Source organism: Diceros bicornis, chromosome 37, assembly GCF_020826845.1.
Source record: "Diceros bicornis minor isolate mBicDic1 chromosome 37, mDicBic1.mat.cur, whole genome shotgun sequence".
Lineage (NCBI taxonomy): Eukaryota > Metazoa > Chordata > Mammalia > Perissodactyla > Rhinocerotidae > Diceros > Diceros bicornis.
This window is the reverse complement of record NC_080776.1, coordinates 9,698,571-9,723,773: the sequence shown is the minus strand read 5'-3', so window position 1 is coordinate 9,723,773 and position 25,203 is coordinate 9,698,571. Positions and strand designations below refer to the sequence as shown.

Genomic DNA, 25,203 nt, shown 5'->3' with positions numbered 1-25,203 from the left:
GTGCTGCCCTACACACGCTGCCTGTGCACGAGTCTAGCCTTTCCACACTGCTCCCAGGTCAGACTCACTTACTGAAAATAACGGCACTGGGGAGCCCACAAGTCAGGGAGCCCTCCCTCCCTTCCCAGACCAATGCGTGCCAACATCCCTGAGATGTTCTCACAATAGATAACAGTCACAGCCACCTACGCGAGGCCCTCTCCATCTGAATGGTCCTTGAACCACCCACATCAGGACCACGTGGGAACCTGCTTAAACTGTAAATTCCTGGGCCTTACTCTGACTTGAAGAATTCGATTTCCTGAAACAAGGGTCAGGAAATTGCATTTTTAAAAAGCACTCCAGGTGATTCTTATGCACACGGAAGTTTAGGGACCTCTGTGATCCTCACGGGAGGAGGACGACCCCAAGAGGTGGTATCACTGACTCCCACCTCACCTGGCCACTAAACTTTGGGGCAGAGCCCTGAACCTCAGAGGGCAGACACCACAGCCCATGTGCTGCCCACTATGCTACCTGGCCTCCCACCTTGAGTAAGGTTCCTAACTTGACGGCAGTGGTTCTCAAAGTTCACCGCATATCAGAATCACCTGCAGGGCTCCATAAGCCACAGATTGCTGGGCCCCACCCGGGGTTTCTGATTCAGCAGGTCTGGGCTGGGGCTGACAGTGTGCATCTCTAACACATTCCCAAGGTGATGCAGAGGTTCCTGGTCTGGGGACCACACTTTGAGGACCACCGCTCCATGGTCTCCTCTGTCACCCCTACCTCCGTTCTCAGGCAGATCCTCACTACCCTCTGCAGATGCGCATCCCGCCTAGCCTCTGCAGGTTACCCAGGTTGTTCCAGGGGCTTAGAAGGTCATGAGCATCTCCAGCCCTCACTGCCAGCTCACACAGTCCCTGAGGTCCACCCCGCCCCTGACTGCCCAGGAGGGCCTCCAGGTATGGCTGTGAGGGCTAAGAAGTGGCGAAGTCATGGTCGTGTCCTCAGGAGCCTTCTGGCAGGCAGGGAGGACCAGCCAGATACACACACAGCTAAAACAGCAAGCAGAAATAAGTTGGCAAGAGGGGACAGATAAGGGACACAGGAGTACAGAGAGCAGGACATTACTTCTGGCTCAGGGAAGAAAAGGGAACTGAGGGAAGGGGTGGTTTTTGAGTTAAGAATTTGGTTTAAGAGGGAGAAAGCTTCCCTGCCAGGGGAAACCGCATGAGCGAAGGTTCAGAGAACTACAGCTCAACTTTCTGGCTACAGAACTGGGTAAAGAAGGAAGTGGACATGACAACGGTCAAGCAGGCGCCTCCCACGGCCTCAGCAGACCCTCCAGAGGCGATTTCTTTCAATGTCTGCTGTGGTAATCTCATCACGAAGTGCGGGGGGGCGGGGGGGGTGCGGGAAAGAGGACACAGGTCGGCTTGTGGCTGCGAATTTCCATAGCTGCCATCATGACCATCTTCCCTTATAAGTTGTGCTGAGAGTGTTTCCATTTTGGTTTAAAATGGACAAGGGAGCAAAGAGAATTTAACTCCTTCAGCCTGATCTAGCAGTGGCAGTGGTTAATTTCCTACGTATGATGACTTGGGATTGCTCCGTGTTAGACAAAGCATTGGCGCCCACGGGAAATTAGGCCCCTACTCTTCTGACAGGCTGTGTGTCATCACCCCCATGCTGAAGTAGCAGCCTGGGGGACACACCCATCGGGGCTGACTTGCTTCTGGTAGGCAGGAGTGGGGAGGGAGGGCCGAGTCTGGTTAAGGGACCACATTGCTTTTTTAGATGTGCCCACACCTCCATCAAGGATGGACAATGGGGCCACGTGGCATTCCAAGATGCCCTTCAGGGGCAACCACGGCCTTCACAAAGAAGAACCTGCCAGTCTGCAGCACCGGCCTGGACCAGGGCCAGGAGAAGAGCGGAGCAGACACGGGTGCTGTGATTCTCGTCCCTTCCTTTTGTATTCATGACATGCCCCCAAAAAGAACCTCTTTTCAGGTGTGATGGTGTCGGTCCTATGGGTAGCACCAGAATGAGCTGTGATAAGCTACATCCTCTGGCCCAAATGTCCCCAGCTAAATCATCAGCCCCACAGAGCTTCACCAGCCTTACCGAGGAAGTAGCCTCAGAGTTATAATGATCCTCGCTCTACAGATGAGAAAACTGTGGCCAGCTCAGGGAAAGCGGAGAGGCCAAGGTCTCAGCTGGAAAATGTTAGAACCTTGGGCTCAAATACATGACCCGTGCTTGAGGGAGGAGTGAAGGCGGCAGGACAGAGGTCAGGGGCCATGGAGTTCCCACATCCCCCTTCCTCCTGCCCAGAGCCCATGGTGGGAGTGAGCAGAGAACACACACCAGACACGCAGAGAAATGAAGCAGGATCACAGCCATGGTGGAGTTGGGGAACCCAGAGAGGAAGGAGAGAAAACCCCTAGTCTGACATACCCACAGTGGGCATCTCTGCCCCATGAGCTCACGAGCACTATCCTACCTTAACCCTGAACCCCTTCAGAGTAGCGGGAGAAGGGGCAGTGCAGTGGTTAAGAGTGTAGGCTCGGGAGACCCAGGGACAGGGCTTCAAATCATGATCCAGCCTCCCACTGGCCCTCTGCTCCTAGAGCTGAGCACCCCAATAAGGAAGCCAATAGCCATCAAGACTATTTAAATGCATATTAACTAAAATGAAATGAAAAATTCAGCTCCTCAGTCACACGAGCCACATTTCAAGTGCTCAACAGCCCCACGTGGCTGGTGGCTACCATATTGGACAGTGCACATACAGAATATTTCTGCCATCCAGAAAGTTCTATAGATCAGCACTGCTCTTGAACAACTTGCTAAAGCTTTACAAGTCTCAGTTTCTTCATCGGTAACGTGAGCATAATAATAGAACCTACCTGACAGGGTGGATTAAATGTGATAATCCAATCCACACAAGCCTGGTACATACACGAAGCACTCAGTAAATGCTAACCAGTCATTTCTTTTTATCTGCCATCCACACTAAGTTTATTTGCTTCACAGGTATTTCCATCACTCTAAATCACCTGTTGCTTCTAACATCCCTAGGCAGGTTACAGATGCTCAGTAAAGGCTGCTGGCCTCGTGCTAGCTCTGTGTCACCTTACACTCCATGTTTTCACCTTCCCATCTGTAAAATGGGGCTATTACCACCTGAGATGGCCCTCTCCAAGGGATGTAAATGGCGCGATATAGCTCAAGTAAGGGGAGAGATGTGAAGGGGTTTGGAAAAAAGTACGTGGCATTCTCCAAACATATGAAACTGTTTAGAGAGATGCAGCACGTGGCACCCAGCTGGTACTCAATAAATGCTTGTGTGATGGATGTGGTCCGCAGCCCAGAGTGCTCAGCTTCGGTCAAGTACACTTCTCACACTCCCCAGCTGCCTGCCCCGGGACACACACCCTCTGGGAGAACGATTGTGGTCTCAGCAGAGTTATCCAGTGGGGTGGGGCGGGGTGGGAGGGACCCAGGGCCAGGGTGGGGCTGCCAGGGCTGGTGAGGACCAGACTCTGCTCCCCAAACCAGAGCACCTGGGCGAGCAGATTATCTAGTTACCCATTCCTTGTTCCTGTGATTCCCAACCAGGAATTGACATCTGTGGGCTCTCAAAAGCAGGCCCTGTTGGGGGGGCACTGGGCGGCCAGCCCTGGTTACCAGGGCACTGGGTGGGGGGTTGAGGAAGAAAGGGAGGTGGTTCCACAAGGCCTCTTCTCACAAGGCACCACACACTCCCTCCCTCAACCCGGTCCCACCCCACCCATAGTCACACTGTGGACACCCCTCCCCAGCTCCACCCCCTCACTCCCTCCAGACTCCAGGCCTGGGACACACCCTGCCCTTGCCAAACATCTGTGCCACCCACTGGTTCCACCCACTCCTGCTGCTCTCCGGGTCCACTGGCCCCCGTCCAGCTGCTCTGGACCAAACAATGCCTTGTAGGGTAAGAAAGTCAGCTTCCTCCACGAGAGCCGAGTCGAGCCCCACATGCCCGCCTCTCAAGCCCGGGGGCCCTGGAGCCAGCCTGACTTATGGGGGCTCTTCTCTCGCTGCAATGCCTGGTGCAACCAGCCAATGCGATGCAGCCTCTCTGGCTCCCCAGGGTGGGGGAGGCGCAGAGACATGTGAAGGGCTGAGGACACAGGGGCTGGAAAATACGGAGGGGCTGGGGTCTGCGGGCCTGGCAACGGCAGGGGAGGAGTCCCCAAGGCCCAGATAGTCTGAAGAAAGGGAAGAAAAGGAAAAGGCAGCTTTCCGGAGCCTCGTGGAAACCTGCTCTCCTGTGCACAGCATCACCCCTTAATAACGCTAACAACTATCATTTGTCTACAGCTTTACAGTTCATAAAGCTCGTTCACACATTTGCTTTCACTCGAGAGGATGGTATAATTATCTCTGGTTTACAAATGAGGAAAGTGAAGTGCGGGGAGGTTCGGCGTGGCAAACCCCGAACTCCCAACCTTAAAAGGCTCCCAGACGGCCCAAGCCAGTATCGGGGCACCCCCCACACACCCCTGCCCTTGCCACATCTCAGCCCCAGCCAGATATTGACTGGAGTCCTGGAGCCAGGCCTGAGCCCCCTAAGGGGAGCTGAGTCAGAAGGCAGATCCCAGAGGTGATGGAAGGACGGAAGCACGCAGTGGAGGGATGGGTATGATTCCTCGAGGTGGGAGGGGCGAGAAGGAGGAGAAAGCTAAAAACACAGGTTCCTGGGAGGGCTATGTAAGCTAAGAAGATGAAGACCTGCCATTCTGCAAAGCCACACGGGGGCAACCAAAAGGATCTAATGCAGGACTGGGACTCGGAAGATACCATCTAACCGTGAAAGTGCTGAGGCTCTGGGACCACAGCAAGACAGCTCTGTAATCTTGTCTCCTGGGGAGCTGAGCACAAGAAAGGAACAGAACCGTGCGTGCTGCTCCCTCTCTGGGCATGCCCAGCCGCTCCCCCTGCCAGTCTAAATCCCAGCCTACTTGAGAGCCCTGATGTCTCAATCCTGCATCCTACAGCCCTGACTGACTGCTCGACTGTTCTAGGCTCTGGGTTCATCTGCCCTGCACCAACCTCCAGCCTAGGTCCTCTGATCTGGGTTGATTACCCAACGGTAACATCCTTCAGGGTTGAGTCTGAGCCTTTTCCTTCTGGAAGGTCCCCTTCCCAGCCTCACCTTGCCCCGCCCCCCACTGCCCAGGTTCAGCACATTGTCAGGCCCAGCAACCTGAATGAGCTGAACTGGCCATGCATGCTAACACCAGTCCAGCCCTGCCCTGAACCAGAAAGAAACTGGGCTTACACCCAAAGGAAGTAGTCCGACACCAAGTGAAGGCTTTCATAAAAATAGAAAACAAGGCCACCTCAGCGGCCATCCCCTGAGCGGTGCTCTCGGCTGCACCCTCTTTAGGACTCTGGGTTCAAAACAAGGAGCAAGGGAGGGGGCAGGGTGGTGGCACTTAAAAGCATCTCTTCTTACTGGAGGGAGGGGCTGTTCTAGAGAAGAAATGACCTCAGAAGGCTCCTAATGGCTTTTAAGCCCTTTGAGCTGGGAGATTCTTTTTGTCAGAGACTCACGGATAATTTGCTTTCCCCAGAGGACCCTGTTCAGGGAAATGCCACGGGAGGATGGCATTTAGAGGGTGTCTGAAGACAAATTTCAGTGACTTCATGAATTGGCCAGCCTGGTGTGTGCCTAGGGAATTTGGCCCCTGCCCTGAGGCCAAGGCCATTTAAAATGCTTCCACCACAGCAGATGATACCCGGGAACAGACTGTGCCCGCTGGGTGAGAGCCAAGCTCCGGCTGGGAGTGGGAAGGGAGCCTGGGCCCACGGGGAAGGGTCACTGCCCGCCCCACCCGCCCCGGGACCCACAGGCTCCCTACCAGGTCTCACGGCCAGTGCGGCAGCACAGCTGGCCTGGCCCAGCTCGTTGGTGGCAGTAGCTGAATAGCTCCCGGCGTCAGCCACCCGGGCCTCCCGGAGAAGCAGAGTGTGCCGCTCGCCTTCCGCCCGGATAAGAAGGCGGCCATCGCTGCGCAGTGGGGACCCATCCCTCTGCCAGGACACTGTGGGGAAGCAGTGGGGTGACTGGGTCGCCATGGCCCACAGGGGCCCACTGGGGCAAATCTCCCCCCAGCCCACTGTAGGCAATTCAGGGGACTCCCTTCACTCACAGAAGCCTAGGTCTGCCCTTCTCTCTCAGAGAATTCTGGGAAAGCTCCCCTAACACACAGGAGTCAGGCCAGCCCTATGGAGTGGATGATCTTGCCTCCTCCCCAACCCCTCCTTCCAAGGATTTGGGGTGAGGGACCCTCCCCCTCCCTGTCTCAACCTTAGCCTGGCCCCAGCCTTGGAGCTCACCTTGGGGCGGCGGGTTGGCAGTGACAATACACTTGAGCAGCACATCCGCCCCTGGGGCTACCACCACATTCTGCAGGGGGATCTCAAACACGGGGGCCTCCAGGGGCTCTTCTCCGGCAGACACGTAGGAGTCGTCTGAAGACTCTGCAGGAGACACGGGTGACAGGGTAAGGGGACATGGTCCCTGTGGGGATGACTCAAGGGGAGACGGGGGTGATGGCAGCCCCATATCCTAGAAAGCCAAACCCAGAGCGAGGGGCTTCTAGAAGGTGGGGGCTGGGGAGCAAAGGCTCTCTCTCCTCAATGTCCTGAGACACGAAGAAAGGAAGACAGAAGGAGGGTTCTCAAATAGGACGGGCCAGCCAGGACTCTATGTTAGTTTGGCTGCTCCTCAACTTCAGCCACAATTAGAGGGTCGGTTTCTGGAAGGCAGGGACTGTGCTCTGTATGTCTTTACCCAAGTCAGTTGTCAAGGATGGGAGATCAGGCCCTGAGCAAGGTAATCTGAGGGGCACAAGATTTTACCAGATTCCATACAGAGAGAGAACAAGCCAATAGAACCCGACACTTAAGCAAAAATAGTGATCTCAGAGGGCAACACGTGGTGTGCTGTCAAATTAGTGATGCCACTGGATTCAAAAGTGGGAGCAGCCAGTGGGTCCTGCCACCTGAGCAGCCTCGTGAAGATCAGCTTTGATTCTGTCCATTCACGGAACAGTAACATACACTTATTGCAGACTGAGCTCTGTATGGGGACCAGGGATGCAACAGGAAATAAGATGTGGACCTTGCTTACAGGAAGCTTGTACACTCGAAGAGATCTTAAAGCTCCGCTGTTGTGGATCTCTCCCAGTATGAGCCAACTCTGACATTCTATAAGCTAGCTACAGCACAGTGTAGGCAGCCAAAAGAGCAGTGAGAATCCCAATCATGCTGTTTTCTAGCTACAGAGCCTTGGGCATATCAGATAACCTCTCTGAGCCTCAGTTTTGTTATCTGTAAGATGGAGCTGATAAATAACACTCAACATCTTGCAGAGCTTGCATACAGATTAGAATAAAATAACATCCCTAAGTGTCCAGTTAACACAATGCCTGGGACATGGCTGTGGGTATGCAACAATGGTGGCTACTAGGACAATGGACAGGGGCCTAACCATCTCTAAAGATTTTGAGATGGTAATACTTAAATGAAAAAGCGATTCTGCTGAAGAAAAATACAGGGTGGTAAGTGCAATCAAAGAGACACTGACAGGGTATCCGGGGAGCAGTGGGTAGAAGCATCTGGCCCGGGGAAGCAGTAGGGGATGGGAGAGAGTCAAGGATGGCTTCCTCTTCCTTGGTCCAGAAGTGGGCCTGAGTTGATGTTCAAGATCAGCAGAATTAGGGGCAGGGGCATGCTGGCTCTTGGTCGCCACTCATGGGAAGGTTGGGAGACAACACACAGGCTGGCATGTGGCCACCATCAGCTCAGGGACCCAGGGACTCAAGGACGGGAGAGAGGAGGCTAGAAGGGAAGCTGGGTCAGATCTTAGTAGCCAAGGAGGGGTCCGGGATGGGGGAGGGCAGAGGTGACAGTTGACTGGCCCAAAGCTTGCCTATAACAGGGACCTATTTATTGAGATGGGCTTCCATCTCTGCCCCCACGGAGGGGTGGGGTGTGGAGGGGCTCCAGGTTTCCACCAGTGCCTCTCTCCACAGTTAGGTCTTTGACCCAACAGACTAGCAGGCCACTGGACTCAGGGGACCTATGGCAGGCATCTGGGCACTGGATCTTTGCTGACACCTCTGCTCCACCCAGCCTCCATCAAAACACACTCACACTGCCTCATCAGTATGCAGAGGCTGGCACAATCTTAATCTGTCACTCCAACTTGAGCTTGGGTCCATGCCTTCCCGGGAAACCACACCCTTCCAACTGCCTAGCAACCTCGCTCTCCCTAAACGCCCTACCGCCCAGGTCCCAGGACCTTCTCAGCCCTCCCCGAGGCCTTACCGAGCTCAGGCGAGGTGGGCCGGGCCCGGCGACCTCTGCCCTGGCTGCGGGTCCCTCGGCGGTCCCAGGCCCCCCAAGGACCGTCCTCCTCCGGCCCTCGGCGAAGCCTCTTCTCGGCCTCAGGCCCCGCCCTGTTCTTTGCCAAGGTCTGGGGCACAGCAGCGCCCTCCTGGCCCGGCGTGGCCCAGGGCAGGAAGCGCACGGCCTGCGCCGGGGGCTCCCGCTTCCGCCCCGGGGGGGCTCTCGTCCTGGCCTCGGGGGGCTCAACGGCGGGGGGCGGCACGGGGCTCCGGCACTCCTGGATGGCCCTGCCACGGGTCAGCGGGAACTGCTCCCGGCGCCTAACCTCCTGCTGCGGGCCTTCCCCGGGCTCCGTCCTGCCCGCCGGCCCGCGGCTCCGGGGCCTCCCCGCGACGCTCGGAGGGGGCGGCTGGGCGGCGGCGGGGCTCACAGCCCGCGGGGTCTTGGGGGTGGAGGGCTGGGAGAAGAGCGGGGGCTCGCCGGGCTCTCGAGGGGACGGGGCGCGCTGCAGCGTGGCGCGCAGAGACTCGTGCGAGCGCACCAGCTCCTCCCGCGACGTGGAGCGGCGGATGCGCCCCAGCTCCTGGGCGAAGCGCAGCTCGAGGTCGGAGGCCGCGCTGCGCTGCCGGGTGCGCTCGTCCAGCGAGGCCGCCTTCTGCTGGAACAGGCGGCGCCGCTCGGCCACGCTGCCCGCCGGCGCCCGCAGCTCCTCCTGGGTGCCCCACGGCGGGCCGCCCTCCGACTTGGGCTGCTCCAGCGAGCGCGCCTTGCGCAGGGGCACCCAGGGCCGCAGGGGCGCCGGCGGCGAATCGCTGCGCTCCAGGCTGCGCCGCCGCTCCTCGAAGAACTGCAGCTTGTCCAGGATGCGGGAGCCGGCGCGCACCAGCCTGGGCGAGCGGCCCAGCGCCGACAGGCGGCCCGAGGCCTCGCTCAGCGGCGACTGGGGCCGGGACTCCGCCGTCCCCGCCAGAGAGGGCCCCGACGACTTGGACTTTTTCCCTCGCTTCTCTTCGGCGGTGGTGTCCTCGGGCAGCACGGGCTCCTGAGTGCGCCAGTGGGGCGATGTCGGGGTGGCCGGGGGCTGGGCGCTGGGTCCCGGCGGGGGCCGCTTGCCCACCCGGGGGGACGGTGGGGGCAGCAGCGCGGATTTGGAGGGAGGCGGTAGAGCCGGGCGCCGCGGGGCTTCGCTGGCCGGCTGAGGCTGAAGGTCAGGCTCCTCCCCGTGCAATCCGCTCTGAGGGATGCTGCTGCAGAACCGAGACGAAGAGGGGTCGGAGATTCAGGGGGCCTCCCCTCCTAGACTTTCAGCTCGTGACAGGGATTGGGCGGTGGGGCATGCTGGGAAGGCTTGGGGGTGACATGGGCCAGACCCTCCACCCCCTCCCCCTAAGAGGAAGGCACAGCCAGAGCAGGTGCTGGGGAGAGGCTGGAGGCTCAGGCACCAGAAGACTGGGCTAGTGGCTAGGTCCAGGTACAGACTCAGCCCCAGAGGCTCTGGCCAGCCCCCTCCCCCCAGCCCCAGAAGCTGGGAAACAGCAGAAACAGAACGGAGCAGTGGGAGAGAAAAGAATGAGGCTAAGGACTCAAAAGATGAAGTGGTGAGGGAAGCAGAGGGTTGGATGGGGAGGGGCCCTCTCAGGAATGCAGCCTCCCACTCATTCTTGCCCCCAGCTGGCCCCCACAGCCCTGCCCATCCTTGGCAGGACATACCCCCTTCACAGTTGCCTCTAGAACAGGCACAAGTCTTCCGGGAGCAATGCCCCTGCCCCTGCCCCTGGGATTACCTAGCACCTACAGACCTGAGCCCATCACCAGTGCTGACAGGACACAGCAGGTGGCAGCTGGGGTCCCTGGGGTAGGAGACTAGGATACCCAGGTTCCTATTCTCTTTGATCAGTCTGCCCGCAGTACAAGACTTTGACTTTGTCCTGCCCCTGGGAAAGTTACCTGAGTCCTTGGAAACCCCCTGAGAAGCACAGAAGCTCCCCAAAGAGGGATGCTCAGAAATAACTCAGCTCAGAAATAACTACTGCGTGGGCCTGAATAGGGAGTGTGGGAGAAGAGAAGGAGGGAAGGAGCCGGCCAGCCCAGAGTGCCCCCTCACCTACAGAACTTTGATGCCCAAGAGCTGGACCTCAGTTTCCCCCCTCTGGACCCTTGGGGGGGGGCACACCAAACATAAACAGTAGCAAGAAAAGGAATCTGAGATATTAGCATCATACCTGACACATTAAAGAGAAGTTAATAAAAACGAGAAATGGCTCATTGAGTATGTGTGTGCCATTAAATGCTTAAAATGCATTGAGTCATTTAATCCTGACAACAATCCTTTGAGATGAAAACTGTTATTACCTCCATTTACAGATGAAGAAACTGAGGCTTAAAAAGGTGGCGTGTCTTACCAAGGTGACACTGCTAGGAAATGGCTGGTGCTAGGATTGAAACCCAGGTAGTCTGACTCCTGAGCCCTTGTTCCCTCCAAAACGTCTGGGATTCTGGGGGCACAGAAGGGAGGAGAAATAGTAGGGCCCCGGCCATGAGCAGAAGTTCTAGGGGTGCCTGAGTGTAAGGATATTTTAGACTACCTAGGTCAGCCACCCCCACTGCAGACCCCACCTCTCATGGGAGAAGGGGGTGATGGCAATCCAGAGCAGCCTGAGGGAGCAGAACCTCAGCCAGCCACCTGCAGGGAAGCAGAGTCTACTCTGGGAAGGGACAGCGGAGTCCCCAAGGAATGGAATGGCTTCTGGGAACTGGGTGAGGCATGGAGGGGAACTGGGGACAGCAGAGGAGGCCTCTTGCTGGCAGATTTGAGCTCCAGGCCAGCCTCTGTACCACAGACATCACTAAGGAGATGGGTTCCTCGGAAGTTGCCATAGCAACTCCAGGCTCCGCTGGGGCCTGGCAAAGATGGGCAGGGAAGGAAAAGGCAAGTCCAGGGCACCGGAGCGCCTGGTTAATGCCAACCAGCTGGAGCAAGGGAGCCTCCCCGCCTGCCCGGCCCTCTCCCCTGCCCACCACTAGCCACTTCAAACACCCTCAAAACAGCCTCCTCCCACCAAGCCCCTTCTTTCTCCTCCATGATGGTACCTCCCCCCCACACCGATACCCATCACAAATCGGGCCCCCCCCCGGCTCCCCAAATGCCCCCCAATACCTCTATCATCAGCCACTCCCCTCCTCTACTATAGCACTTCCTCCTGTATCTGCCAGCCCCCAAATCTCCAAAAATGGTTCCAATGCCTCACTCCAGCACCTCCACTCCTCACCGCCCCCTACCAGGACAACCTTCAACCCCACCCTCAGGAGAGTCGCACAAGACCTATCACGCGCCCCCGCCTCCATCACTCCAAGCCCTCTACCTCCACCCCAGCCCTGTCTCCAGCCCTCCCTGCCCCGGCCCCTGCCTCCCACACCCCCACTTCGTCCTGCTTTCCCGGGCCCCTGGCCCCATCTGCCCCCTGACCACCTCACTCTTCTCTCTCCTGGTTTCGCTCTTGCCCCTTGCTCTCTCCTGCTCTCCCGGGAGCTGCCGTGCGGAAGGGTTCCGTTCCTCCCAGAAAAAGGCCCACATGGGAACAGGAATGTGCAGAGAGACGAAAAGGCAGCAGCTGCTGAGACAGCAGGCACGGAGGGGGCCCCTGAGGGGGGGGAATCCTGGGGACAACTGGAAGCTAAATGGGCGAGGCGGGAGAGGGCCCCTGGGAAAGTGGGGACCTTGGAGGAGACGGGGAAGGGGCAGAGGGGTCCACGAGACCATGGAGACGGCATGGCGAGCCTGGACAGCGGGAGCGGGGGGATGTGGGTGGTGATGGCACAGGAGGATGGAGCAGTGTGGGAAGATGGGGTGGGTGGCTGGGACAGGAGTGGAAGCGATGGGCGGGGAGCGCAGAGGGATGGAGGGTGCAGGGCCGATGGGGGTGGAGGCTGACGGAGCGGTGAGGGGCAGTGCAGGACACATGGTGAGTCGGGACAGTGCAGGCCCGTGTGAGGCCATTACTTACACGTGGATCGAGAGCGCCCGTCCTCTGTACAGACTGAATGCGCTGCCATACGGGTCACTGGCCACCGAAAGGCTATCCTCTGACCCCCAGCTTGCGCCCACCAGATTAGCTCGAGACGCCCGTACCAGCGGCTCCACCCCCAGGTGCCGTGGCCCGGCCCCGGTTGCCTGTGCTTGCCTTGGGCTGCCCGGGAGGCGGCGGGTGCCACCCCTGCTGCCCGCTTCCTGCTCCAGGACCGTCTGCCCGCTGCCCCACCAGCTCACTTGCTCCTCTGAGGTGCCTGTCACGGAGGTCGGGGGTGTGTCCAGGGAGGTGCCCACCAGAGTGTCGGAGCCCCCTAGAGAAAGGAGCACGGTGAAGACGAGGCACCTCTTGTGGGAAACCCGCCTTGCCTGCTCTTTGAGCACCCCAGAGAGCTCACCTGTGGGGGTGCTGAAGGCCCCGTCATCCCGAAGCTCCAGGCGCTGGGTCTCCTGCACATCGCTGATGTCATCCTCGCCCGTCTCCGAGTCTGGAGAAGAAGGGGTCTGTGTGGGCAGGGCCCTCCCCCCTCTGACTCCAACTCTTCTCTATGTTACCTCCTTCCTCTCCCACGGCAGGCTCCATCTTACCACTGGTAGGGCTTCCAGTACCTATCTTCTCCCCTGTCCTGCCCCCACATCCTGGGCTTCGTGGGTAACCCCTCCCATGCCAGCTTCCTGGCTCCATCGCTGTGCCCCTGGCTACTCACCCCTGCCTCCTTGGTCCTGCCCTCAAAGCTACCTACCATCCCCCCTCCCAGCCACTTAATGGATTACCAGGGCCTCAGCGCCTCCTCCTCTCCCCTGTCAGTAATAGTTTAAGTTCCTGTGCAGGCCCCAAAATAACAAGGTCCTAGGTTCCAAGGCTCTAGATTCTGGGTTCCAGGACTCCAGCAATGAAGAGGAGTCACTTCAGAGTCGTACTGTCAGGGCACTGGACCAATCGCAGGGCCAGCCTGTCCTCCACCCTGAACCAGCCGGAACACATCCGGGTGCAGCCCAGGCAGGGTGAGGAGAGGCCGGCTGGGGCAGGGAAGCGGGGAGTGGAGGGTGGAGTCAGGAGCCAGTTTCCTACCGTAACTTTGCTTTCTGCAGGAGCGGAAAACTTCGCTTCCATAGGAGCAGCAGGAGAGAGACATGGACAGACTGTTATCAGAGCGTTTGTGGGGTAGGGCATGGTAGGTGGACAGGACAGAGCGGGCATGAGGGTACCCAGTGCCCAGAGATGCCCTGTGGGGAGGGGGCTGGGGGAAGGATACACCTGGGATGGGCGAAGCATCTCTCGTTCTCTGGCTGCCTGCAGGCTCCTCTGTGCCCAGCCCTGGGGAGCCCACATGCATTGGCTGTGGCTTATTCCAACTCCCCCAGTGATTCTGTACCCTTGGCACTTTTACTGGTGCTCCCACTGGCCATGCACAGACACACATACACACACACCTGCTTGTGGCCCAGCTGCAGCCCCAGGCCCCCTAAGTGGTCAGGCCCACCCTCTATTACAATATTTGCATTGTGCTTTGCTCTCTCCTGCACCCCCCCAGCCCCATCTTCTGCATCACGATGTGAAAGGCACCCTCCTCTCGATCCTTCCCTTCTACTGCTGAATGGTCCTCAAAAAATGCCCAGTGGTTAGGCTAGGAGCAAAGTCTCCTGGGCATATTTTTCACTTTCTCAGATTCTAACAGGTTCTGTGCCTCAGTTTCTCTATGAGTGCCATGACAAGCAGGAGCCATGTACTAGGCTGCCAAAGCATGGCAGGGAGCTTATCCCCACTTGGCCCCACAGATAGAGAACAGGGAGCCCAGGCCCACGGTGGGGTGTGCTAGACCCCCCCACTCCCCATCGCTAGGTCCTCTCTCAGCTGCAGGGCAGAGGGGACCTTCTTGGGTAGGTGGATGAGGTGGGTGTATGGGGGGTCCCACGTCTCATGGGCTGTCTTCAGGGCCTGGGTGCCTCATAAAGGGACATGGACCAAGAGAAGGAGTGGGCATGGGCTAGAGCAGGGAGCCCACGGTCCACGCACCATGGGTGAGTCGGCCAAAGGCCCGGCGGGAGTGGCCGGTTTTCTGAAAGAAAAAAGCCAGAATGAGTTGTTGAGGGGAAGGCTCGCGCCTGAGGTCCCTATACCTCCCGTCCAAACCTCTATATCAAACAACTCATGCCAGGGCTAGTGGGGGGGGGTGGACAGAGACCAGGGTGGCCAGCTTCCCCTGTAGGGAATGTCTCCAGTCTTCCTTGCCTGTCAGCCCTCCCAGCTGGAGCTCCGGGGAGGAGCAGGGGAGGAAGGAGAGCAAGAACAGCAAGGCTGCGGGTCACACGCGGGGACCATGATGGGCAGGGGCTCACAGGACTGGGGACCTGAGCGACACCCCCGAGATAGAGGCCAGGAGACAAGAGAGGCTGCTGGCTAATATGAAGGAAGAGATGGGGGGGTGCTTGGATGACTGGGAGATGAAGGGACAAGGACACAGACTCCTGCTGGGGGGAGGACAGATACCTGGGAGAGGTGTCAAGCGGGCGGGGAGGGTGATGGGGGGCAGAGGGCAAGGTCCCTCAAAGGGCTGGAGCCTCCCGAATGCGGGAAGGAGGCCCGGGTACGCAGAGGACAGGGCAGGGCTTGAGGAATTGATGGAGAGCCGCGCGGATCCCTGTGCGTCGCTTTCAGGAGCTCCGGAAGATGGAAGGCTCCAGAGTGGGGGGCTGGGGAAAGCCGGGCGGGGGCCGGGGCCGGGGTTGGGCAAAGGAAAGAGGAGATGAGGCGGCCCGGAAGCCAGCGGGCGCTCCACGCCGCAGGCTGCCGCGGGGGCCTCCCCGGGTGGTCGCGGGGATCGCGGGCACCGGGGGGTCTGCCCTGCGGCGCGGGGACGGGCCCGCGCGCTCGGGACGCCGGCGGGGAGCGCCCGGCCCGAGGCCTCGGCGCTGGGGTGGGGCGGGCGCGGCTCCGGCGCCCCCTCCCCGGGCCCTGCCGCGGTGACCCGCCCTCCCTCCGGGGCGCCCAGCCCTGCCTGCCCCGTCGCGGCGCCGCCCGCCCCCGGAGCCCTCACCTGGAAACGCTTCTTCACCCACAGCTTCTTCATGGCGGGGGAGGGGGCCGGGCCGGCGGCCGGGCGAGGAGGGGACGGGCGGGGGCGGGGCGGAGTCGGAGGCGGGGCCGGGGGCGAGCTGGGGAGCGGGCGGGCGCCGGCGCGGGTGGCGGAAGGAGCCTCGGGGCCGCGGGAGCCCGGGCGGAGGGGAGGCGGCGGCGCCCAGAGCCCGCCCCTCCCCCGCCAGCCTGCACCCCACCTGGCGCCCCGTCCCTTGCCTGCTCTCCTGGGGCGGCGCTCACCTGCCTCCCCGCCCCCCTACCCCGAATCTGCCTCCCGGGCCCCGGGCACATGGGGAAACTGAGGCACAGACAGGGGTGCAGTGGCCCCCGTGAGACTTCGGGCCACTCTCTCCTTGGCAGCCCAACGCGGCCTCCACGCCACCCCCACCCGCCTCCCGCGGGGCCGCTCTGGAAGGTCAGCCTCCTCTGGACTTGCTCACTCCACAAACATGCGCACATGGACACTCTGCCAGGCAGCGCCGAACTCGCCGTGGCCCGAACTCGCCGTGGCCCGAACACGCCGCAGGGCCACAGCGCCAGGGGGCGGGGTGGGGGAGGGCGTGAGTCATGCACAGGGCAAGGGTCCTCGTGGGTGGGGGCTCCGTGCTGACATGGACCCAGGCTAGGAAAACCCCCAGACTCCTGGGGAAAGCCAGAGAGGGCCCTAGAGTTTCTTGGTAGGTAGGCACTCTGTCTCTGCACCCTGGCGCGCGCGCGCGCGCGGGCACACGCGCGCGCGCACACACACGCACACACACACACACACACACACACACAGGTGCCCAGAGGTACTCCTGTTTTCACAAATGTGACCCACCTTCTCACTCACGGATGAGGACCCGCACCAGACTTTCTTTGTCCTCCTCCCATGCAGCACCATGCACACTTTGCCTACAGAAACTCTACTGTCTCCCCACCCCAACAATCATTATAACTAAATTTCTTAAGCATTTAGTAAGTGCTGGCCACTTTTCAAATGTTGCCTCATCACAATAACCCCACAGCTTGAAACCCTCAGGAACATTTACCTGAGTTCCTTTAAAATGACAAGCGACAAAGGCTCAGAGAAGTCCTGTCGCTTAGCCACAGCCACACAGGTTCTGTGTCTCCAGGAGTCCCCCGGATCCAGATTCCCATCCCAGCCTACTCAAGTAGTGCCAAGCCTAGTTTCTGAGATGTGAGTACTAAGTAATTATCATTAACACTTAAGCATGCTTAGTATGTACCGAGCACTGTGCTAACAAAGCACTTTATATGAAGAAACTCATTTAATCCTCACAACAAGGGAAGAGACCCAGGCACAGAGAGGTTACTTGCCCAAGGTCACACAGCCAATAATCAGGAGAGCCAGGATTCTAACGCCGGCGCTGTGACTGAGTTATTGACCACTAGGCCATAAAGCCTCCCACACTGCAGGTTCCTTAACTTTATTTCGTTAAAACATGGGTCCAAAATAAATACAGGCCAACTGATGAGTTTTGTTCAGCCTGCGCAATATTTCAGGTGGCAAGCACGCTCAAGTTCGGCCGCTGACCACGGCACCTCACTCATTTTCAGTTTCTACTTGGCTCCTGAAGTTATTGGAGCTTGTGGCCCCTTGATTTTGAAGTTTAAGGTCATGTCTTGTACATTCTGGGTGCATACAGGTGGTTCTGTTCCCCAGACCCCCGGAGGGTAATGGTGCACGTACAGACACATGCACGGGGCCGTGCACTGAGGGGACACATGTGTGTCCGTGTCACTTCCAGCCAGAGGACCCAGAATGTCCACAGGCACTTTCACAGCCCACCCCTGAACACGCCCACTCACAGATGGGGGAGCTGAGTGAGGAGGGGCGTAACTTGAGCCCCTGTTCCCCAGGAGAATCCGAGGGGCTGGCACATTCCGTAACAAAAATAACCAATGGGCAGCGGGCGTGAGTGACGGGACAGCTGGGACGAGGAGGGGCCCGTGGGATTCTGTGTTCCTGCTCTGGGCCTGCACCGCTCACCCCCACAGGGCTGGCCTGGGGCATGCTCGCAGGCTGGGCCTCCCCCATCTGGCCCCAGATTGCCCATTTTTCCTCCACAGCTGGGCAGCTACGGCCCTCTGCCATTTCCCCAAACCCAGACTTCCAATTTCTGCACTGCCAGCTTTTCCCCTTAACCAGAGAAACCCCGAGTCATCATGCCATGCCTGATCCCTCATACGGACCCTCTTCTGAGCCAGATGCCCCCATTCGCCTCCTCTTTCCCTCCTCTCTTTCCTGCCTCAGGTCAGTTTCTCCCTCCCCTCCTCTTGCTTCCCCTGCTCTGTATTTCTACATACATTTCGACATACTACATAATTTTTACTTATTTATTATGTTTATTGCATATGACCTGTCTCCCCTCACTAGAACATAATCTCTAGGAGGATGGGAATTTGGGTGTCCCTTCCCCCCCTCCCCGCTTATGTATCCCAAGCACCTAGAACAGTGATTGGCATACAGTAGGCACTCCATATATGTGGGAGGGGGTGGCAGAGCTGGGGGTGGAGAGGATGATGGGTGGCAGGGAGGGGGATGTTAAGTCTTCCTGGAAGAGCTCATTCATCCAGCCTTCCTCCCTTCTCTGTCCTGACCCAGACTCTTTTCCAAGAAACAGCTGGAGAAATGACCATCTCACAGTCAGGATCTTCCTGGGAGGGCCTGCCCTGGCTTCAGGAAAGTTCTCTTGCATGGACTTTGGCTACTTCGGGGCCCCTCTGCTCACTTCTCTCTTCTCTACCAGGGCTCCTCAGTATTCCCACTCGAGCTCGTCCTCTCCCTCATTAGGACTTGGCATGAATGGATGATGACACTCTCCATACCCATTCCCAACTCCATACTAGTTTCCTCCTGGTGTTTCATCCAGACATTCCAAATTCCAGGTGAAAAAGATGATAACTGCACAATATTTCTCAACGCAGGTTCTGGTGTATTCTCCACCTTTCTCTTGCCTAAACTGGCCCTCTCTCCCTATCCCTAACCTCTCCGCTCCGTGCCTTCAAGTCCCCAGCATGGTTCACTACCATCTCTTGACCTTTGGCCCTTCTGATTGACAACAGAGTCTTCCAGACCCCAGCTATGAAACTTCCAACTAACCAACACGGTGAGCATCGTCAGCTTGCGCCTTCCCTCAGCCGTGCCTTCTCCTCTTACCTTCCACCCTGTAGTGCAGGCCCCCCCTCCAGTCACACATGCCCCAAGCTTCAAGGGTGGCACTTGCTCTGGTCATTTGATTTGCACATGGCTCCTCAGCCCACGCAGGTGGGAGCCTGATGTTTTGAAAGAGGAGTACGCCTGCCCATCTTGGAGACGGGGCCGGAAGATGGCTTTGGGGATATTGACAGAAGGATGGTTATGAAGACAGATCCGTGCCTTAGTCTTCCCACACTTCTCTTGCTGAGGAAAGGCAAGGTGGACCTGGACACAGAGACCCAGCTTTCAGATCTGGCTCTGCCACTGCACTAGCCACGTGACCTTGGATAAATTCCCTCCTTCAACCCCAGTTTTCTTATATGTATAATGGTTGTAACAGTCACCTGGGGTGTGGGAGATTAAGTACCTAAATGGGATAGGGCGTTTTACACATAGTAAGGATTCCACAAGTATCCTGCATCTCTGCCATCTTCACTATTCCTTTTCTTTCCTCGTTTTTATACCCCAAATCCCACCCTCCTGTTTCCCACCCTCCAAACTCTCCAGCCTGCAGCCCACTTGCCTTCTTAAGGCCCTAGCCTCCTCAAGCCATGCCAACATCCCTCCACCCCTGAGCTAACATCTCAGGCTTCAAGAGTGCCAGGAACCTTAGCATCACCCCGTCTTGCCGAGCCAGACTGCAATCCCAGCCAGGAAACAGCCTCCTTCCCTCTGTAGCCAGGTCCTGGCTGGGCTTCCTCGAGAACCCTGAAGTCCTCCTGCTGTTGATCCCAACCAAGAAAGTTTTCCATGAATAAGTCTGAGCAATACTGAGCTGCTTGCCCAGCTGCCCTGAGCAGGACCTATTCCTGGGCAGAGGTGAGTGGGAGCGGGCAATAGGAGGAAGAAGCCCGAGTCACCCAGTCTGTCCCCCAACATCACCAAAGCAAAGCCCCTCCCTCCCCCACATCGTGTGGGAGGGGCGTAGTAGTTAAGCACATGGTTCTTTGCAGTGGGACAGACCAAGCCTTCCATTCTTGCTCTGCCCTCTTCTGTCTGTACAACAGGACATGTCATTTAATCCTTCTGGGCCTCAGTTTCCCCAGGGTTGCCACAGGACTTAAAAGATATATCAAAGGATGTGATAGCATATTGCCTGCCACACAGTAACATAGTAGCTATTCATATTATTATAAATGACTACTAAGAATTATTACCAATTAATGATAATTATCAGGCCACCCTTGGGGTAAAGATTTCACCAGGATGAAAAAATTCTCAAATGTGACTTGCTGCAACCCATCCCTCTTCCTGTTTTAACATGACTGTCAAAAGGCCCCACATCCAGCCCCAGAGCACCGAGGGTCCTTTCCTCACCCCAAGCCTTTCAGACATGCTAGTCCACCAGAACAGCCTGGAACCAGCCCCCAGCCTCTGTCTAAACATACCCAGCCAGGACTCACCTCTGCCGACCATGCCCCAGATTACAGAAGGGCTGAGGACACAGCCCTGCTGGGGGGCTCTAGCACTTTGTCACTCTCCCCACTTTGGGGGACGAGGGCAGAGTAGGGGGCTCTCGTTTTCAGAAAGGCCAGATCTGGACTACTCTCCATACAATGGACAGCTCCCCCTCCCTTTCTCTCTCCTCCATTCAGAACTTCTGGAGTAGTAACAAGTCCCCAGATCAGAAACCAGGAGGACTAGTCCCTAGTTCTGGGAGGGCCATAACTAGCTGTATGTCTTGGGGCAGATCTCCCTCCACTCTGGACCACAGCATCCTCACCCGTAAAAGGCAGTGTTTGGAGCTGTGGTTCTCTGTGGTTCTTCCCAAGTTTAAACAAACATTATGACCACCACACTCCTTCTCAGCGCTGCCTTTCCCTTCCCTAATATCGCTCTCCCCCAAGCCGTATTCTCATCAATCTATCTTGCCCTCTGATTTATGTTCTGTTTTCAGTCCCCTTTGCCCCTAAGGGGACCGGAGCTAAGATCCCCAAGGAATCTGATCCTTTCTCACCTCAGGGCTCTGCTAGGACATGCCTGGTCCCCTATCCCCAGGCTAGGAAAGCCAGTACCTGGACAGGTGTGAGGCCACCCAAGAGAAGCCAGCCTTGGCCTCTCTCTCACTGAAGACTGTAGGAGGTGGGGCAGGGTGGGGCTAGGGAGAGAGCCGAGATGCTGACAGAGGGAGCTGAGCCTCTGCTTCATCTCTTTACTTGGCTGCACTCTAGAGCCTTCTTTCCCCTCCAGCTGTTAGGTCCTTCATCCCTGAGCCTCCTCCTTAGCCCCCAAGCATATACCCCTACAAGACATCATCCAGCTGGAGTGAGAATTCCCTCTTGAAAATGACCAGGGCAGATTCAGCGGCCCCCAAGCTCTTTGCCATCTCCCCCGACTGTAGCCTACTTTCTCAGAATTCTATTTGTCAAGACTCAGGTTGCCAAGGTTCTGTCTTAAGCCTGGAGAAGAACTGGCTGGCTTCGGGGATGAGGAAGTCAAAAAGGAAGCCCAAAAATTGACCCAAGGAGAATCGGCCCTGGCTTGGCACCCACACCAGCCCCAGCAGGACCCTAGCACCAGGCCTAGTCTCATGCCTCTCCCCTTCTGCCTCGGACCATCATCCATCCCTTTACACACGAGCCTGGCACTCTACCCTCACAAGCATCTCCCTTCCAGGCCCTCCAAACATCCACTTTAGAACCTCAGGTAGACATATCCATGGACTCTCCATACCAACTCTACAAACACCTGTCCCTCATCTGCTTGTACCACCAGACCCCTCCACAGCCGGTACACGCACCTGCCACGTGCATGCTTGCATGTGGATTCTCAAACACCCACCTCCATACACGCCCAGGACCCCAGCCCTGATGCTCTGCACCCTGTTCATACTTGTCCACTCACTGGCCTCTTCCAACCAGCCTGGTGCCAACCATATCAACCTGCCCCAGCAATGGACTGCAAGGAGCTCTGACCCATCCCCTCAACAGTGCAGCAGGACCAGGGGACTGGCCCCTCCTTCAGTCATGCACATGCCTGTAAGGGGTTGATCAGGGGTCTCAAATCTAAACTGCTGAAGCTGATGAAGGTGATTTCCCAGAAGGCCTCTCTCTACAGGGAAACTAGGAAGGCTTTCACAGAATTCCCAGAGAGGCCTGAGTGGGGCTCAGACTTTGCCTACCAAATGCTGGCCCTTGACCTCTGACCTTCCTACACAGAGCCTCTCAACCTTGACATCACTTTCCCTGCACTTTGCTCTTGATGGTCACTTCTGGATCAGCACAGCTGAGAAGCCAGAGCACCTGGGGAGAAGGCTGGATGAACCGGTACCTCCCCACGTGGCCGGAGCAGGCCTGGTCTACCTCTGCACACCCCACCCCGCCAGGCGAGCCCTCTCCTCCCCATTACCTCCGACCGCCAGCACTGTGAGAACAGCCTCGCAGGAGGCCTGGCCCCGCTGGTTCTGGGCCCTGCAGCTGTACACGCCGGCGTCCTGTGCCCCGCAGCTCCGCAGCCACAGGCAGCTGGGCTCGGGGGCCGGCGGGGGCAGGGGCTGCCCATCCCGGAACCAGCTGAGGCCGGGCTGGGGCGTCCCGCTCACCACCACCCGCAGCCGCACGTCGCTGCCCGCACACACCGCCACGTCCTTCAGGGGCCGCAGGAAGACGGGCGCCCCGGCCCCGGCCCCTCCGCCGGCCCCCACCTTGGCCCTCTTCGGGGGCACCGTGGGGCTGGGGGGTGCCCTCGTGCCCGCGTCCTCGCCTCGCATGCCCCGGGCTTTCTGCATGGCCTCTGCGAGCTGGGCTGGGGAGACGCTGGAACTGGATGGCCACGGGGGCACCCAGGGGACGGTGCCCTGGAGATGAGTCCTGGGGGGCCGGCGTCCTGCCTTCCTGCTGCCCGCCTGCCTTCGGCCTGTGCTACCCAGAAGGTCACCAGGGCGGCCAGTGGTTGCGCCTCGGGGGCTATTTTTAGGCCCCCCGGCTCGGGTTGCGAGGGAGCTGTGGAGGGAGGGGGCAGCAGAGGAGGGAACTTGGACATCTCTCTGCTCCTTCTCTCCCTCCAGGAGCCCCCATAGCCTGCCTCAGCTTAAACAGGTCCCTGAGGACTTGTTCCAAGCCCCCTCCCCCGTGGTGTGCCTGCCCCCCACCCCAGAGTCGGGTTACCCCTGAGCGCAATCCCATTCCTGTTCCTCCCTCCTTTCAGACCCCTGATTCCCTGTCCCACTGGCTGAGGGAGAGGGAGAGGCCCTGGGTGATCTGCCTGAGAGGCAGATGGGGAGGGAGGCCCAAGTGGAGGTGAGCAGACAGCAGGGAAGAGGACAGGGGCGGCCCCCAGCCTCCATGACAGCGCGGTGATCAGTAAAACCAGGAGCAAGGAGTCAGGAGGATTCCGGCTCCCAGCTGGTCTTGCCCTTACTTGCTGGCTGACACCAAACATCTCTCAACCTCCAAGTCCTCATCCATAAAAATGAGTAATTGAATAGGGTTGCAACAGGCAGAGAAGAGTGGGAAGGACGTTCCACGCAGAGGGAACAGCATGACTAAAATCAGAGTGTGGTGAAAGTAGATGATGTGTTCTGAAATTGGAGGAGTTTGGAGGGATTGAACCGCAGTGTGGTGGGGTGAGTGGAGGTGGGAGGTGGGGCCTGACGGAGAGAGCTTTGCTTGCTAAGATCTCTATCCTGATGGCAGTTGGGCCCCTGTGCAGAGTGTTAAGCAGCAGGATAATGTGGTCAGAGCTGTGTTTTAGAACGATTCCTCTGGCAGCCATAGTGTGGAGGGTGAACTGGAGATGGGCGAGTTGGAGACCAGTTAGACCAGTGGTTCTCAAAGTATGGCCTCTATAAAGTACAGGTTCTGCCACCCCCCCAGAGACACAAGTTCAGTAGGGTCGCTGGGAGAGTTCAGGAATCTGCACTTTTAACAAGTGGTCCAGGTGACTCAGAGGCATCTAAGAGTTGCACTTTGAGAAACATCAAGATAGGACATTACCGCTTTTAAGAGTCCAAGTGAGACTTTTGTGATGGAACAGTTCTGTGTCTTGACTCTGGTGGTGGTCACATGAATTTGCACATGTGATAAAACTGCATAGAACTAAGTGCACACACAAACACACACATGCACGCGTGCACACACACACACTAATGAGTGCATGTAAAACTGGTAAAATCTGAAGAAGGTGGGTAAACTGTATCGATGGCAATTTCCTGGCAGTGATATGGTACTATAGTTATGCAAGATACTCCATTGGGGGAAACCAAGTGGAGGGTAGATGGGCTCTCTTTGTATTGTTTCTTATAGCCACTTGTGAGTCTGTAATTATCTCAAAATAAAAAGTTTAAAAAAAACTTCGGGTGAGAGACCCAGGCCTGAACTTGAGCCCTGAGGGATGAAGCTGGGAAGGGCAGAGAGCAGCCAAGAGAAGAGCCCTGAGTCCCTAGGAGATGGAGAAAGATACTCTTAATGTCGCCTCCTTATCCCCCACCATCATTCTGGGAGACGGAAGTCAAAGTGTGCTTATGTCTGTGTGTGCATGGAGAGGGTAGAAAGAAACAATTGAAACACGGAATTATGTCCATAGGGACTAATAGCCTTGAAAAAGGAAATTTTCTGTTTTAGTTTGCACACATTAAAGCTTACTCTTTGTGATGTGCAGTTCTCCAGGTTTTGACAAATGCAGAGAACTGCGCATCGGCTACCCCAGGACCATACAGAACAGTCTCATCACCCTAAATATTCGCCCAGCATCCCCTTTGTAGTCAGCCACGCCCCCTCCACCAACCCCTGGCAACTGTGGATGATGAATTGAATTCTTAAACGAAAATTAAATTCTAAAAGGTAAAAATGTGGAGGAAGGCATTGTAAGTGGAAGGAACATCAGGAACAAAGGACTAGAGACTTTTTAAAAACCAATAACCCAAAGCCACCCAGCACTGTGCGTCACCAAATTGCGTGGAATGCAGTAGGTGGTTGTAAATGTTGGCTGGTTGGCTGGTCAGTTGGTTGAATAAATGAACTGTGTGATCTTGATCAAGTCCCTTAACATCTCTAAGCCTCAGTTTCCTCATCTATAAAATGGGCGTAGCCCACCTCACGGTTTATTCATTCATTCGACATATATTTTTGAGTTCCTACTGTGTACCTGGCACTGTCCTAAGCACTAGAGGTACAGCAGTGGACAAAACAGACAAGGATTCCTGCCCCCATGCTGTTTATAGTCGAGGAAGGAGACAAATATAAAGAAATAAAGCAACGATATAGATCGTTAGAAGGAGACAGTACTGTGGAAAAAAATCTAGCAGGGTAAGGGGGATGGGAGTGTGGTGGGGGCTTGCGTTCTCACATAGGGTATAGGAATTGACCTCGCTGGGAACAGCTGAGCCAATCTTGAAGGGGAGAGGAAGGAAATGGTGCAGATGTCTGGGCAGGACTGCTTCAGGCAGGAGTGGGACTGTGCCCTGGGGGCTCTGAGAAGAGCAGGTGGCCAGAGGGGCTGGAGGGAGTGGGGGGAGAGTAGAGGGACATAAGATCAGACAGGTAGCAGGGATCAGATAGCTGAGCGTCTTGT

The 25,203-nt window shown here is 57.4% G+C and overlaps 1 protein-coding gene across 2 annotated transcripts in view; it reads right to left on the bottom strand.

The window, feature by feature from the left end:
- The window catches only part of SPEG (striated muscle enriched protein kinase), a 54,888-nt gene extending 32,413 nt beyond the window's left edge, over positions 1–22,475 (bottom strand). The window contains exons 1-8 of one of the 2 annotated variants that reach the window (XM_058533068.1): positions 22,042–22,475; positions 14,433–14,475; positions 13,488–13,522; positions 12,814–12,903; positions 12,393–12,729; positions 8,368–9,635; positions 6,373–6,516; positions 5,895–6,077 (exon numbers count right to left, since the gene is read on the bottom strand). In XM_058533068.1, coding sequence (XP_058389051.1) covers positions 5,895–6,077; positions 6,373–6,516; positions 8,368–9,635; positions 12,393–12,729; positions 12,814–12,903; positions 13,488–13,522; positions 14,433–14,475; positions 22,042–22,420 — 2,479 coding nt within the window. In that variant the 5' untranslated portion in view covers positions 22,421–22,475. The remainder of the gene's footprint in view (positions 1–5,894; positions 6,078–6,372; positions 6,517–8,367; positions 9,636–12,392; positions 12,730–12,813; positions 12,904–13,487; positions 13,523–14,432; positions 14,476–22,041) is intronic. The other variant, XM_058533069.1, reaches the window with a different exon arrangement.
- Between the last annotated feature and the right edge of the window lie 2,728 nt (positions 22,476–25,203).